General features: G+C 41.7%; 2 protein-coding genes across 2 annotated transcripts; one reads left to right on the plus strand and one right to left on the minus strand.

Annotated features, from left to right (window-relative positions):
- Positions 1-6249: 6249 nt before the first annotated feature.
- On the plus strand, positions 6250-7070 carry LOC144715213 (uncharacterized). Its single transcript, XM_078590137.1, has 2 exons — positions 6250-6796; positions 6936-7070. The coding sequence occupies exons 1-2, from the start codon at positions 6465-6467 to the stop codon at positions 6964-6966; spliced, it is 363 nt and encodes a 120-aa protein (XP_078446263.1). The 5' UTR covers positions 6250-6464; the 3' UTR covers positions 6967-7070.
- Positions 7071-7610: 540 nt separating this feature from the next.
- LOC144715060 (glycosyltransferase BC10-like) lies at positions 7611-9973 on the minus strand. The gene is made up of 2 exons (XM_078589915.1): positions 9368-9973; positions 7611-8252 (listed from the first exon to the last, which is right to left on the minus strand). Exons 1-2 carry the CDS (start codon positions 9860-9862, stop codon positions 7611-7613), a joined length of 1137 nt encoding a protein of 378 aa, XP_078446041.1. The 5' UTR covers positions 9863-9973.
- Between the last annotated feature and the right edge of the window lie 5569 nt (positions 9974-15542).

Below are 15542 nucleotides of genomic sequence, written 5' to 3' on the forward strand. Positions count from 1 at the left end.
CATTATAAGCATCACACGTGCACTATAATGAATGTGTTCTATTAATGAACATGGAACGAAATGTAGAATGTGTGATTGGCTTGCCGGCCACATATATTTCCATCATGTTGTTCATGGCAGTTTTCGAGGAGTCCTCGCTGCATGTGATGGCCTCTCCGAACCTCACCTAGCCTTGTCCCTAGCACTCAGTCAAACCTCTTCCCATATGGTGATGCTCTTTTGCTGCAACTTTTACACAAGCAAACAAAAGTATTATTGCCTACTCCTTTTTCACCCATGCAGTTATTCCCTTGTGAAAGATATAGTTTTGATTCATACCCATTATTATTTAGGGACTTGGATTGGGTTTTCTTGCCGTCCTCTCTCAAGAAAACTCTGAAATTTTGTGGGAAAAGGCGATTTTCTCAATGTTGTCTCTCAAGAAAACTCAGAAACTTTGTGAGAAATAACCCTTTACTTTTTGATTTTTCACATCACCATTTTCTATGAAAAGTGCTTTCCCAATCTGACAGACTATTCAAAATAATTATTATTCAATGGAAGACAAAAACATCTCCATAATTGAATCAACTTTCCCTTCAAAAACATCTAGACCCATTATGATTTTAAGGCCTTGGGTTGGGTTTTCTTGCTGTTCTCTCTCAAGAATAGTAAAAAAAATTGGGTTGGGATTACTTTATGATTTACCACATCAATATTTTCTTGGATAAGTTTGTTTCTCTGATTTCCTTGGCGCTCATCAACCAGATCTTCAAGAACTGGCCTGGAAAATAAAAAAATTTCAACGGGGGTTGGAGCTGACTTTCCAAATATAGCATCTTTTTTACAAACTCTATAAAACAGTCATCTTCGTACAGGGATGATTGCCAATTAGAAGTTCATGACCAGATTAACTCTGATTAAATATCAATCAAATTACCGCTAAGGATCCAGGAAGTTGTACAAATTTGTCATTTATTACATTTCCTCCCAATGAACTCTACAGAGAGAACCCATGAAAATTATCTCAATATCTATAGTTAAATTTGATTAATTAAACTCTATAATTAAATTCGATTAATTAAATAGCAAAAGGACTCAATTTTAATAAAAATATATTACACTGCAGGGGTAAGGTAACGAATTTTTCTCACTTCGCTATAATTTTATTACATTTTTTGAGAATTTAATCCGAATAAAAATGCCATTCTGAAAATTTTAATTTACCCTAATTATACGTTAAACTATTTTTTTCACGCAATGAATTTAAAAAATAAACATAATTTAATAAGATGATAATGGCATGTATTAAAATTAATTATATTCTTTATTAATTAGGGATTAAATATTGCCCTTTCTAAGTTTTATTGTAAATCCATACATTATTTTGGCAATTTAATACGATGATTTAAGATGAGAATGGCATGTATAAAAATTTAGTTATATTATTTATTAATTAGGGATTATATATTGATTTTTCCATGTTTTATTGTAAATCCATACATAATTTTGGGAATTTAATCCAATTATCCAATTTTTCGACGTCCAGCATTCGTCTGTCCATCGTTCGCGTCTTTCAGACGGACGATTCTTTTCGTCTGACGGGACAAAAATTGTCCCGTCCTATCGTCCCCTGGATGAATTTTCATCCAGAAATTCATCCATACCCCCTGGACGGGATGAATCTTTCGTCCCCAGACAAAAAATCTGTCATGTCTGCATCCCTGCACCATATATCCATGCAAGGATTCAATGACTTCTTATACCAGAGATCATTAGTTGAGCAACCTACTATTCATGAGATTCATACATAGTGTATTGAGGGCCTGATAGTTTTATGCACAATGGTGTAGATCAGGATGAAGTGCTATATTATAGTTATGTTTCAGCCTTATTATTTATTATGATCACTCAACAATCCTCCCCATTCCAAACATAAGCTCTATGAGTCACTTGACCTCCTTTCTAGTTCAAACCATGTGACGTGCCGTCACCATGCAAATTTTCACTTTTTGTGTAACACTAGCTTGAAGAGATTTTTACTTTGCTGGAGGAGAACTTCATTGATCAATTGAGAAATCACAAACTCCGCCTGAAATGGTGTTGTACACATGGAGGTAGAGATCTTGAAAATGGAGCTTGATGCATTGAGTGTAGATATCTGGAAGGATTAAAACTTTTTCTTCTATTCATTGGTCTGCATCCAACTGAAATGTTACATCATCATGACCATAGCACTACATAATTTAGGTGTGCAGTCGATACTCTGCACAGTTACCCAACATGTGGAGCATCCTTGTGAGAGCTTTATGTTGCCTGGCCTGCTAGAGAGTGCACATAGTGACCTCTGAGTCTTCTGGCATAAAGCATGTTAATAGACAAAATAAGAAGGTCTAGGGATTAGTCCTTACCATGATATCTTAAACATGCTTCAAAGAGGCTAGTCTGTCATTTGTGTACCATTAGCATCTCACTGGGACTCTTTGTTTTATTCAAGTTCAATGAGTGGGATCATCGTGAGATTGATGTTAAAGGTCTTACATGGTGGTGTACTTCACAATGCCACAGGGCAGAGATGTCCATGGTGATGTACTTGTAAGTCATCCATGGCATGACTATTGTGTGTTATGATTCTTAGTGGTGGATACCCCCTTAGCTAGGAGCCCTAAATTTCTATACCATATCCTCCAAATGATGGTGGTTTCGTTGGTAATGGGTAACCTGGGATCCCTTTAGGAGGAACATGGATTCTTGTTCAAAGTAATTCTTATTGTAATCCTTATAGTTGATAATTGATTATTATTTTGACTACTCTTTTTATGCCTATAGGGATCAGTTTTGAGAGAATATCCCTAGGAAAGCCTGGGTCAGTGCATATGGTGCCCAACAGTTATATATTGTCTCTTTCTTTCGTTGGAGATTCATGCATCATGGAATCCTAGAGGATGATTGAGTTATGTGTATCGGTCACTACATCAGTTCATGATGATATAAATATTCTCAAAACTAAAAATATATATATCAAAATATTTATATATATATATATTTGGCTTTCTATATAATTTTCAATAATTAATTTCAAAGAAAAAACAACTAGAAATGATAAATAATATTTTTACAGATTTTATATAATTTATTGATATGCTAATTAAATTAAGCCTAATAAATCTGATTTGTACTTATATTTATTTTCCATTTAATTTTTTGAGCTGAAAATGAAATTAGAAAATATATTACTAAGGGATGGGCCCCTTTTGAGGCAGCTCCCCAGGTCAAAGGAATCCCCGTGATGAACTGGGACTTGGCAAAAATTTGATCATCTAGAAAATGTAACAGAACAGGTTATCCCATAAAATAATGAACAAGATTTGAATAATATTTTCATAGAGATGAAACAGGATGCAAATTTGGAAGGGTAAATGGATGAATTTTCAAAAAAAAATTAGATGAATAAACTAGAGATAGAATTTAAGGTTTAGAATGAGAAAGTTTTGGATTATAGAGAGAGAAAATGGTAGACTATGGGCAGATAGAGAGAGAAAGTGATGTAAAGTGAAGGAAAAGTATTTTCTAATTGTCTTGAATAGAAATCATGTCACATCAAGAACAAGTAGACTTATAAATGAGGTAACTTTGGTTTTGTAATTCAAAAAAAAATTAGATGAATGAACTAGAGATAGAATTTAAGGTTTAGAATGAGAAAGTTTTGGATTATAGAGAGAGAAAATGGTAGACTATGGGCAGATATAGAGAGAAAGTGATGTAAAGTGAAGGAAAAGTATTTTCTAATTGTCTTGAATAGAAATCATGTCACATCAAGAACAAGTAGACTTATAAATGAGGTAACTTTGGTTTTGTAATTCATGAAATCAACTACCAGGGTATCGAAATGGAATGAGTTGAGATTACATCATGAGGTACAGTAAGCTGTCTCGGTCCGGTCTCGGTCCGGATTTACCAAAAACCTAAACCTAGACCTGAAGTTCGGTCCGGTCTTCGGTCGGTCATGTTGACTAGTCAATGTTAAGTTGACTTGGTCTTCTCGCTACATCCAAAGTCACCTGTAGTGCTGAAGCAGTATTGAATAATGAGAGAGTGAGAGGTGGATGGCGAAAGAGTTTGAGAGTGAGAGAGGGAGAGAGTGACACTGAGATAGTGTAACGGCAGAGAGAATACCATAGGAAGAATGAGAGAGAGAGAGAGAGGGAGGGAGAGAGGGAGCAGGTAAGAAGGAAAGTACAAGAGAGAAAGAGGAAGAGAGTGAGAGATGGAGAGAGGGGGAACGAGAGGGGGAGAGCCTGAGAGGGAGAGGGAGCAGGCGAGAGGGAGGGAGTTCAATAGAGAGAGATTGCAAGAGGGAGAGAGTGTGTGAGAGAGAATGAGAGGGAGAGAGCAGGAGAGAGGATGACAGAGAGAGGGAGAGAGGGGGTGACAGTGAGCGGGAGAAAGAATGAGAGGGCTTGAGAGAGAGGGAGAGCAGGAGAGAGTTTGAGAGAGAAGGGGAGAGAGGGAGAGAGGGCGAGAGAGAGATTGCCTTGAGAGAGAGGAGGAGAGGGTGAGCAGGAGAGAGGTGAGGCAGAGAGGGAGAGAGGAAGAGAGGGAGAGAGATGGCCTTGAGAGAGAGGGAGGGCGGGGTGAGAGAGTGAGAGAGAGAGGAGGGGGTAGCGGGAGAGAGGGTGAGAGAGAGAGAGAGGGAGAGCGCGAGATAGAGAGAGGTGGAGAGGGAGATCGGGAGCGAGGGTGAGAGAGAGGGAGAGCGGGAGAGAGGGTAAGACAGAGAGGGGGAGAATGAGATAGAGAGAGGAGGAGAGGGAGATCGGGAGAGAAGGTGAGAGAGAGGGGAGAGAACGAGATAGAGAGAGGGATAGAGGGAAACAAAATGAGTGGAAGAGAATGAGAACGGGAGCAATGGAAAGAGGGATAAAGGGATGGAGAGCGAACGAGAGAGAGTAAGACCGGAAGAGAGAGGGAGAGAGAGAGAGGGAGAGGGAGAGAGAGAGAGAGAGAGAGAGGAAGAGCGGGTGAAAGAGTGAGGAAGAGAGGAAGGAGAGCGGGAAAGAGGGCGAGAGAAAGAGAGGGAGAGAATGAGATAGGGAGACGGATAAAGGGAAAGAAAACGAGTGGGAGAGAGTGAGAACGGGACAGAGGGCGAAAGGGAGGGAAGTGAAAGAGCGTGAATCCCTTCACTTAGCGTGCTCAAGAATTGGAAGGAAGTAGAACAGAAAGAAGAAGAAGGACAAAGAGAAAGAGAGAGGGACACGAGAGGTGGAAGTTAGATTGTATTATCCCCTTGTAAATCAATACAGTCTGTAATTATATTTATATGATAATAGTAGCTAATTATAGTGAGTTTCCTTAACTAACCTAGCCGTTATAACTTAATATAACGGCTATGTTTAATTTGATCCTAGCCGCTAGATGTGTCTATCTAGATTTGATCCTAGCCGCTAGATTGACCTGTCTATGTTTAATCCTAACGCTAGATTTTTCCTATATTGAATCCTAGCTAAAATCCCTGTCTATGTTTCCTGTCTATGTTTAATCCTAGCTAACGCTGGAATTTATATAGTTCCAGTTTCTTACTATCTAATCTTATTTAAACCTATATCGCTGGCATGTCGATGACTGTCGACGGGCCGTGGACGGCAATCTCAGTGCTGACTGCTGCCGAGTTTTTCAACTCTGCTATCAGGAAGGAGGGAGAGCGAACGAGAGTGAGAGTGAGACCGGAACACAGAGAGAGAGAGAAAGAGAGGGAGAGAGAACGAACGGGAGAGAGTGAGAGAGAACAAGCGGGAGAGACAACGAGAGAACGAGAGAGAGAGAGAGATAGAGGGAGAGAGAACGCTCAGGCAAAGAGAGAACGAGCGGGAGAGAGAGAGAGAACGAGCAGGAGAGAGGGAGAGAGGACGAAAGAGCGAGAGGGAGAGAGAACGGGAGAGAGAACAGAGGGAGAGGGAGCAGGTGAGAGAGAGAGTAAAGGTCTTCGATGTGCGAACCGGACCGGAAGGTTCAGTCAGCCCTAAAAAGGCTGACCGACGGTCCGGTTCGGTCAGACCGTGTCCTTCCCTAGCTGTGATAAACGAAAAACCTGTGAAGCCGATTTTATTTGATAACCCTAAGATGATTTTAAATTCCCAAAGACGTAAATCCCCAATTTGGAAATCATATTTCCCAGTCATAATACCCACCCAGATCATAAACTGAAGAAGGCCTGAAGATTAATAGGATCTTCAAGTTCATCCCTTCTCTGTTTTTGGCTCACGAGGTATATCCCCATTTCTGAACCTCACAAGCTCTTCTCAAAACCCTTCACACCGCCTCCATGAACCAACCACCATCGCCCTTCTGCTCTGCGGTTAAATCCTCTGAAAGCCAAAACACTCAAAAAGAAGCTCACTGGTGGCGCAAAATACTGAAAGAGAAGCTCTCTGATTGCCCAGATAGCTCTAAAAGAAGCACTCTGGTTGCAGAAAGATTGAAAAATGAAGAACAGATCAGTGAAGAAGGAAATACACGTCGGCGCGCCCACCAAGCTTACCGTGAGCAGCCTCGCTGAATTGACCCGTTACGTGAAAGCCACCGGCGAGGTCGTTCCGGTGTTCATCTCTGCGGAAGCCAAGCTCTCTGAGTACAAGAAGATGGTGGAGTACGCGGACTCCATGGGCTATCAGCTAATGGACGATGTGCCCGACGCTGGGCATCCATGGCGGTCGCGTGTGGAGAACAAGCTACTCGACATCGAGCAGAAACGGAACGATCTCGCGAAGAAGACGGACCGGCTGAGACAAATCCTGGAACAGATCGAAAAAACAAGGTGATTCTGCTCGGGAGTTTTTATTACTTGTTATTTTATCGACGATCTTGCGCAGGTTGTGTCGAGATAACTTTGTTTTTTGTTTTTGTTTTCGAGAGGGAGATTTCGGCTTAACTATCGTTTTTTTCCGTCTTTGTAGGAATGAAGAAAGAAATCAGCGTAAAGGTTGAACTGTTCTATTTTGTCGTTTGGGCTCCACGTTTTAGACGTTTTGTGGCTTTCTATCCGCGTTTGCGACTGTTTCTGCGCTTGATGCGGTGTCTCCCGATGTATTAAAGTAAGAGAATTCGAGAGAGAAAATTAGATATAACGGGCAAATTAGAGAGAGACAGCGACAAGGAGAGGGTGTAAGATGTTGAGAACGGCAATAATGAGGGTGTAAGATGAATGCGGAGGAAACGAAGGACATTGCGAAGGGAATAGAACCTCAGCGATGGCCCAAATGAGAGAGAGATTGACATAGAGAGAAGGAGAGGAAGAGACAGCGAGAAGAAACAAATTCACATCTTCATAGAGAGAAGAGAGAGAGAGAGAGAGAGAGAGAGAGAGAATGGAGAGAATGGGACAAACTGAATGATAGAGAGAGAGAGAGATAACGAAACAGATGGACATTCTGAAAGAGAGAGAGAGACAGACAGACAGATAAAGAAGTTAAGAGAGCGTGTCTTATTATCATCAAATTAAGAATTTTATTATGTGTCCTGCGTGAATCTACAGAACAATGCAAACAATCTCCACCCTTAGGTGAAATAAACTTTCCCCACAACCAAAAATTGCAGCAATTCCCCTTCTCCCCTTCCCTCTCTATCTCCCTCTACCCAAAACCAAGCGTCTTGGGAGCAAAGCGAAGCAGGCGAGGCAAAGCCCCGGGCAGAAACTTCCTTGCAAACAGAAAACACATCTTACTACTCCTGCCGTTGTACTCGCACGTCGAACCGGTGCGCATCCTCCTGAGCAGCGCCTCGGTCACGGCCGGCCGCCAGAACCGAGCCGGATGGGGACCTCCGGCGGACCAATCGACCCACGTAAGGCTTCTATTCGCATTGCGAGCCGGCCACCGCGACGTGACCATGGTCGGGAGATAGTGCTCGTCAGCGTAGCATGCGGCACGGCAGAATTTAGAGAAGACGGGGAAGAAGACAACGTCGGAGACCACGCGTAGAGCGAGAAACCGGTCGAGCTCGAACCACTGCGAGCCCTTGCGCCACTGGCTGGCCCGCACCGTGGGCGCCATTCGGCGGCTGTAGCGACCGCGCCCGGCCGGGCCTGGCTCGTCTATGGACTGGACGAATGACGAGGAGGAGTTGATAAGGTAGGAGTAGATTTCTGGGAAGCTGTATAGGGGGATGCAGGCTTCTGAGAGCAGCACGAACCGCTCGTTGTTCATGTCTAGCAAAGCGTTGCCTAATAGCCTCCGCTCCGCCTCTACCATGCTCAGTTTTCCCCATTTCACGACCTTCATGCATAAAGATCATTGTCAGCTAGCAATCTTCATTCTCTTTCTCTATATTTGTGTGTGTGCGTGTATGTGAGTGTACATATTTTTATCTATCACTCTCTCTATGTATCTCTCTCTGTGTCTTCCATTTTCTCTCTACCGTATGTATATAGATATTTCTATCTCTCTCATTGTCTTCCACTCTCTCTATCTCTCTCTCCCACATGTATATAGATATTTCTATCTCTCTCGGCGTCTTCCACTCTCTCTCTGTCTCTCTCTCGCATAAGTATATAGATATTTATCTCTCTCACTCTGTCTTCCTCTCTCTCTACCTCTCTCTACCTCTCGCTCTAACTCTCTCTGCATCTCTCTCTATCTCTCTGTCTTCCGCTCTCTCTATCTCTGTCTACCTCTCGCTCTATCTCTCTCTGCGTCTCTCTCTATCTCTCTGTCTTCCGCTCTCTCTATCTCTGTCTACCTCTCGCTCTATCTAACTCTCTCTGCGTCTCTCTCTATCTCTCTGTCTTCAGCTCTCTCTATCTCTGTCTACCTCTCGCTCTAACTCTCTCTGCATCTCTCTCTATCTCTCGTCTTCCTCTCTCTCTATCTCTCTATCTCTCTATCTCTCTATGTCTCTATCTATCTATCTGCCTATCTACGAACCTATCTATCTGTCTCCTTTCAGAGAGCAGGTATTATAGGCTTACAGCTTCAACTTGACCCACAACTATCTATCATCCCTTCTCTCCATCTATCTATCTCTTTTCAGAGTGCAGGTATTATAGGCTTACAGTTTCAACTTGACCCACAACTACCTATCATCCCTTCTCTCCATCTATCTATATCTTTCAAGATATATATATCTTCATCCATCTATCAAGATGTATCTTTGTCGCAGTCTGGCTGTCAAGAACTATTTCCATCGGTGCGAGAATCAGCTATCAATCTCTCTCTCTTCTCCATGGGCTACAAATAAGACGAAGTGCAGGTATTACAACTTCAACTTAACGTCGCAATGCGGATAGCCCCTGAACTATCGCACAAAGAATATCGTTTTAACCGAAGTATCTCTCTCTCTTCCGGCGGAGATGCATGGATGAAGAGGAACGAGGAGAGAGAGATGAACTGACCTTGCTGGGGACGCGACGGCCGAAGAATGCAGACGAAGGCGGCGTCGTGTCGTTGTAAAAGGGATCGCCGTGAACGTAAATAGAGAAAAACCCTTCATGGCCGGCGAAGAACTTATCCCATAGAGGCGCCAAAGGCACAGCCCCTCTGACAAGGAACAAAAACGCCACTTTGGGCACACGCCGGAAGGGCTCGCCAGTGGCGAGCGGCGCCATTGACGCCCTCCAAAGAAGCTCCGCGTCCGTCATGTTGTGCAAAACCCACTTCGGCTGAATAAGATCATTAAGACCCAATATTGCCATAGATGAGTTCGAGCTCGGCGTTGTCTGTAGGGAAGGAGTGGAAAAGACGGAGAGGTGGACGGGGGAAGAGAGGGAGGTGAGAGAAGTGCCGGCGAGGAAGCCTGCGAAGAGGGCGAGGAAGAGGAGGGGGAAGCGAGAGAGAAAGGGGAAGAAAGAGATGGAGAGAGGGAGTGACTCCTTCAGATGGGTCTTCATCGGGAGGATCCAAGAGTCTGAAGGGAGAGGGAGAGAGATGAATCAGACGAATTATCTGCTCCTAAGCTTGTATACGTCTCTCTCTCTGTATTTCCGCTGCAGTAATGTGCTCCGCCGACCGTTTTCCTTCGCTCACAGAGGATGACGATGGGTCGTATACAGAGAGCGCGAGAGAGAGAGATAAATATATATAGAGAGAGAGAGATAGAGCGAGAGATAGAGAGAGAGAAACGCGCGTCCATAGTTTTGGAAGGGTCAAGGAGTTGTAACGCCATGAAGGGGTTAAGAAGAGGAAGAGAAAGAAACTGAAGCGCGTTTTTAGATTCGTAAAAGCGCCCGAGAATTAAGGACGAACAGTGAAACAGAGCACAAACAAAAGTCGACAATAGCTTAATCGGTTGAATAGGGTCAAGTTAAAGCATAAATGTAAGAGAGAAGATTCTATTTAGTCTTCTTTTCGTTTGCCTTGTAGACTCGTAACGCCCACAGGAAGAATTCAAAAAAGAGAGAGAAAATGTGACCCATAAGCCGTAAGCGAACCATCAAATTCGATAGGGGGAATACTACCAAACTTTCAGTCTTGTTCAAAAAATAGCACGGGCCAATAAGAAGACGCCAAGTGGCGTCTTCTTATTTTCTCTCTCAGCGATGGTCAACTGCTGACGTGGTAGCCACCGTGGCAGCCAGGTGGACTCCACGGTGGCATCCACGTCAGCAGCCGCCGCCGACGCCACCCGTCTCCGTTCACCGACGCCGCCCGTCTCCGGCCGGAGATGCAGCCCGTCTCCGGCCGCCGCCCGTCTCCAGCCGTTGACACGGCCCGTCTCCGGCCGCCGCCCGTCTCCGTCCGCCGACGACGCCCGTCTTCTTCTTCTTCTTCTTCTTCTTCTTCTTCTTCTTCTTCTGCTTCTCCTTCTCCTTCTTCTCCAGCCGGAGACGGGCGGTGTCGGCGGCGGCGGGAGACGGGCGAGCCGGCGGCGGCCGGAGACGGGCGGCGCCGGCGGACGGAGACGGGCGGCGCCAGCGGCGCCGGAGACGGGCCGCGTCGACGGCCGGAGACGGGCGGCGTCGGCGGCTGGAGACGGGGGGCGTCGGCGAACTGAGACGGGCGGCGTCGGCGGCGGCTGCTGACGTGGATGCCACCGTGGAGTCCACCTGGCTGCCACGGTGGCTACCACGTCAGCAGTTGACCATCACTGACAAAAAAAATAAGAAGACGCCACTTGGCGTCTTCTTATTGTCCCGTGCTATTTTTTGAACAAGACTGAAAGTTCGTGCTGCTGGGCTGACAAAAACGTGAGTTCATGATGTTTGGTAGTATTCCCCCAATTCAATAAAGAATTTGTTTTCGTTTTCCTTTTCTTTGCCTCATTGACTGGTAACAACCACAGGAAATATCGAGGAAGATTGAGTCACCAGCTCTTCGTGCTGACACGCATCAGTTGTGCTGACCAATACTCGTTAAGTGAATTTGCGGCAAGGAATAAATTTAAGTTTAATCATAGATAGGATAAAAGATATAGGGACAGGATTGAACCGTAGGTTGGAAACATTTAGGCAGCTATGATTCATCTTGATCTAGCCATTATAATCAGTTATAACGCTAAGATTAAAACATAGTAATTTCTATTATTTACTACTATGTTATATTTTAAATCCGAACCAATATAAACATCTGATTTCTGGATAAATGAATGTTGACCCACTATCTTGCTGGCATCGTCTCTCTCTTGTTCTTGTTCTTGTTCTTGTTCTTGTTCTTGTTCTTGTTCTTGTTCTTGTTCTTGTTCTTGTTCTTGTTCTTGTTCTTGTTCTTGTTCTTGTTCTTGTTCTTGTTCTTGTTCTTGTTCTTGTTCTTGTTCTTGTTCTTGTTCTTGTTCTTGTTCTTGTTCTTGTTCTTGTTCTTGTTCTTGTTCTTGTTCTTGTTCTTGTTCTTGTTCTTGTTCTTGTTCTTGTTCTTGTTCTTGTTCTCATCTCTCTGGATCTTTTCATGGTATCTGAGCCATCCTATGTGCCATCCTATGTGTGAAGAGCACACAACTACTATGGGGAAGTTCCAGTGGTAATTCCACCAAGAACAATGGTTTCAATGAATATAAATTCAAAGAATTATCAATCGTGGAAAAGAATCATCCTACTGCTCCTTAATGGGTTTGATCTATCAAAGTTTATAGTAGGAAAACCACTCCAATTTCTATTGTAGATCCACAGGGAAATATGGTAGAAAATTCTGTGTTAAGAAAGTTATTTGTTTCCTCCATAAACGTCACCAAGTCAAACATTGCTTGCGCCACAAAAGTGAAATCTTCAAGAGAAGCAGGTAAAAGCTGGAAAGCACCCTTGCTAGCAGAAATTAGTCACGAATTATGACTTTACAGAGGCCATTCCATGACATGAGCAGAGGAACAAGTTACAAGTCCCCTCAAGCAGATAAATATGATGTCAACATATTCTCAACTTGTAACTTGCATGAATGCCAACACTGGCCATACGAGGTTTGAGCAAACAGTTAAAAATTTTAAAAGCCCATGATGCATATTTGATGCATCATCAAAGGGAAAATAGAAACGGATTCCCTCTCATGGCCTACTATCTGTGGTAAGAGTTTTCTTAAAAACTCAGAATTTTAATCCAAGAAGGGACTACTACCTGAGGTATTACTCTCAAACCCATGGTCAAAAGAATGACATGATCTGCCCAGATTCTCTAGAAGTACTCACAGTCCACAATCCAAGTTACAAAGCAGATCCATCAACACACCTTAGGCCTACTCTGTAGAACATCAACGATGGAGCAGGTTTGAATGTTTTGGATATCATGTCAACCAAAATTATTCCGTGATACAACTCTTTCTTTTAAAACCATTTTACATGTCCCTCAAATCACTAAGAATAATTTATCTATTCATAAACTAATATTTGGCAGTGATTTATATTTTGAACATCATATTTCGTATCGTCTCCTGAAGGACCAAGAAACATACATAATAAAATTCTCCTTCAAGGACAAATAGAGATGGCCTCTACTAACTAGATCCACATCCACCAAAATCAGCATAAATTGTGGGAATGTGGATTCTGAAGAATGTCACCCTCAACTTCAAACTCTGCGAAACAGTATCCAGAAGTTTGGTCTTCCCACTACATATATTCAAAACATTTTATCAGTGATTCATGAAATATTTTTAAAATCTTATAAACTACCATTCTCTGCTATCCAACACATTTCTCATCACTGCTTAGATTTGTGGCTGTCCTCGCCAATTTTTTCACATTCATGTTATTCCTATTATGTTATTTTTGTATATGCCGTTGTAAAATAGTTATGTCTTTATACTGTTAAGAGAAAGAGTGATATCTTGCACATGTTTATAGTTTTTTAGAAACAAGTTGAAATCAGTTCTCCTCCAAAATCAATTATCTACAGTATAACTGGGGTGGAGAGTATCAATCCTGCCACACCTATCTAAAACTCATGGCATTTTTTCATTATCTTGTCCACACACTCCTGAATAAATGGGACTGCCGAAAGAAAACACAGGCATCTAGTTGAAACTACACATGTGCTACTTCATCAATCCAAAATGACAATAAGATTTTGGATGAAGAAATTGTAACTGCAGTTCATCTCATAAACAGATTAACAACCCCAATATTGAACAATAAAACATCTTATGAAGTCCTTTTTAAGAATAACCCAGGTTATTATATGTCCCAAAACTTTCGTTTTTCTGTGCTACCTATATAAAGGGTAATATGCAAAGCATAAACTTGAGGCAAGATAAGAAAACTGTGTATTCTTGGGATACAATTCCAGGTAATTTTTTTATTTCATTTCATGTAATTTTCTTTCGAAACTCTTTTTCCTTTTTTATCTATTACTGAAACATGTGAAGACAAGGGACTATTGGGATCATTCCATAATGATACAATGAGTTGGACTACTAATTAAATGTTTAATTCAGCACCAGTAGCCATTGTTAAATTAATATCTCAGTCAACAGAAGCTGAAGAGAATGTGAACATAGCCCTAACTGCATCAGACGTTTCCTCAGTATTTCCTAATTGAGGTTCATCATAAGAGCAAGTCCCTATATCAAACATATCACAAAATACTTTTGAGTTTGATTCCAACCATCCAGATGAGTTCATAACACTAGATCATTCTCCAGAACCCCGAGATGCATTAAAAACTGTAATTCTCAAGACATTAACCTATGTGAATGTGTGAATCTAACAATCTCCCATGATCCTACTACCTGAAGGTGGCCAAAACCAAAACAACTGGCATACACCGTTATCAAGAACTGCCTTCCACCCTGCTTAACAGCCTATGTAGATAATACAGACAAACCTACTACAGTCAATACTGCATCAAAAAATTAATGACTATATGCATGTTATGACATCATAAATCCATGTCTTAATGCATAAAAATGTGGGATCTGATTCCTAGAAATTCAAAACTTCTTACTATTGGGTGCACGTAGGTTTAGAGATTAAAATATAAAACGAGGGAGAGATTGATAAGTATAAAGTCGGACTGGTTTCAAAAGGCTTTAAGCACACCACAATCAGATTATTGTTGTCAATTTCTGTCAGAAATAACTAGAAAAATCATCAATTGGATGATTCAAATGCATTGTTACATGATGAACTTCATGAAACTATATGTATGGAACAACCAGCTACGTTCAAAAACCCAAAATATCCTAATCACTAAAGAAATCCATTTATGGCCTCAAGCTATCACCAAGAGCATGGTTTACAAAATTAACCACATGTCTTCATACTACTTGTTTTATAGGATCAAAAACTTACACCTCTCTATTTATTGAATCCTCATTTATCTGTTACATCTTTATTTTGATATGTGTGAATGATATACTAATCAGTTCCTGCACACATCAGAAATTAACACTCCCGTGGCACTTAGCTATTACATTATGCATGTGCAAATAAAAACCTCGGATACACCCATAATTTTTGAGGAATTTAATTTATCAAGAGTTAGTAATGGTATATTTATATCAATGCCAATACATCTCTAGAATATTAAATTGGTAAAATATGGAATATAGTAATCCATCATCCACTCCATGTGCCTTATCCCTCTTATCATCCTCTACAAAGGATTCAATTCATCATACTTTATCTAGAAAATTTATATTATCTCTCAGTTCCTTACATAACGAGGCCACACATAGCTTTTGCAGTAAATAGAGCCTTTAAAAAGGAAAATTCACATAACTACGATCATTACTAAGCTTTTAAAAAATCCATTTGCATCCATACATACATGCATCCATACATGCATTCATGTATGCATCTATGCATGCATTCATGCATGCATCTATGCATCTATGCATGCATTCATGCATGTATGGATGCATGCATGCATGTATGGATGCATGCATGCATGCATAGAAAATAATAATAGTTGTGTAATTCAGATAGGTCCTGTAGGATAAACATTGTCCTAACTTAGTACACCTGTCCACGTACGCCTCTAATGAATGGTTCGTCAAAGAGGCAGAATTTCACCCTGTTGGACATAGTGTGATTCATGATGAGCTATTTAAGTTTACTTGTGTGCTTTGGAAATATGCAGTCATTGTACTTGTATACCTACTAAACTTTTTCCTAGAAAATCTGTGACTTCGAATCCATAAGATTTGTGG

The sequence above is a fragment of the Wolffia australiana genome, chromosome 18 (assembly GCF_029677425.1).
Source record: "Wolffia australiana isolate 7733 chromosome 18, ASM2967742v1".
NCBI classification, from domain to species: domain Eukaryota; kingdom Viridiplantae; phylum Streptophyta; class Magnoliopsida; order Alismatales; family Araceae; genus Wolffia; species Wolffia australiana.